This window comes from Sinocyclocheilus rhinocerous, unplaced genomic scaffold (assembly GCF_001515625.1).
Source record: "Sinocyclocheilus rhinocerous isolate Xijiao unplaced genomic scaffold, SAMN03320098_v1.1 scaffold645, whole genome shotgun sequence".
Lineage (NCBI taxonomy): Eukaryota > Metazoa > Chordata > Actinopteri > Cypriniformes > Cyprinidae > Sinocyclocheilus > Sinocyclocheilus rhinocerous.
Genome location: NW_015630037.1, coordinates 198,599 through 199,957, shown reverse-complemented (window position 1 = coordinate 199,957; position 1,359 = coordinate 198,599). Strand labels below are relative to the sequence as shown.

Below are 1,359 nucleotides of genomic sequence, written 5' to 3'. Positions count from 1 at the left end.
TACACAGTTGAAGATTAATTACTTTTTCATAGTAACATATATTAAAAACATAAATATATTACATTAAAAATGTAGGTCAATTATTCCACAATAAGTGTTTCAATCGATAGTATGCATCATTGCACGGAAATAAAAATCTAAATTTATTTTGCATTGTCAGGAGAAAGCACAATGCATTTTGTTTTGCACGCATGCAGTACAGTATGTGTGCTGTATACTGCAGTATGATAGTATGCTGTTCTGAACACGGCCACATTGCATGATTATTTCCCTGTCTGTCATTGGTCATTCAGACCGATAGCCCCGCCCCAAACTCACGTGATTGGCTGAGACATCAAACAGCTCAAATGAAGTGTCTCACTCGTCACATCCGAGCGAAACAGCGACTTTTAAGCGCACGAGTGGGTTCTGCATTAACCTGGTGCGGTGCAGTGCATGCTGGGACTGAGCAGCGATCGGTGGAGGCACAAGGCTGTGATTGGTCATCTGTAACAGGAAGTGGCCGGTGCGGCTTTGATCGTCTGAGAAGCGCAGCGTTAAAGGGCAGAAGCTCAGGGTTCAAGCGTGTGTTCTCGAGTCACTTGAGGTGGTCAGAGCGGAAGGAGTCCTCCACGGCGGGGTCAGCCAGCATCAGGTCACCGTCTGTCAGCATGCCCAGACCCCCCAGCGCCAGCGGGTTGTCAGACGAGAACGGGTCCATCTCGAAGCCCGGGACACACGACAGCGCGCTCGTGATCTCCTTAGACAGTCCTGAGGAATCTCCTGAGACACACAGCAGACTGTGAGCACTGAACTAATAATACATTAAGCAGTGCACACACACACACACACACACACACTCACTCACTCACTATAACCAATCACACACGAGTCTGTTGAGCTTATGAATGCAATGGCGTTCAATGGGAGTTGTTCAGATGAGTTTTTGTTCAGTGCACACGCTCGCTGACTGAATTCAGCTCTCACGTGAATTCTCTCATCATAAACAACAAAGTGCAGATGTACGTATGATGTAAGAGATTCATTCATCAAACCGTGTACAGACAGCTTTACTGATTATAAGGGCAGTTTTTTGAGAGTGCTTAAGCTCACGCTAGACTAAAATAAGTCAATGTTCTTTGACGATGTAAATGTTCCTTGCTCGCTTTCTCTCTCTCTCACTCACACTCTCACTCACACACACACACTCTCTCTCTCACACACACACTCACACACACTCTCTCACTCACACGCACACTCACACACACAAACACACACACTCACGCACACACTCACGCACACACTCACGCACACACACACTCTCACTCACTATCACACACACACACTCTCACACACACACACACACACTCTCACACACAC

The 1,359-nt window shown here is 46.6% G+C and overlaps 1 protein-coding gene across 1 annotated transcript in view; it reads right to left on the bottom strand.

Annotated features, from left to right (window-relative positions):
• Window positions 1-25: 25 nt before the first annotated feature.
• LOC107739843 (CREB-regulated transcription coactivator 1-like) overlaps window positions 26-1,359 on the bottom strand; it is a 17,440-nt gene continuing 16,106 nt past the window's right edge. The window contains exon 5 of the mRNA XM_016552054.1: window positions 26-762. Coding sequence (XP_016407540.1) covers window positions 578-762 — 185 coding nt within the window. The 3' untranslated portion in view covers window positions 26-577. The remainder of the gene's footprint in view (window positions 763-1,359) is intronic.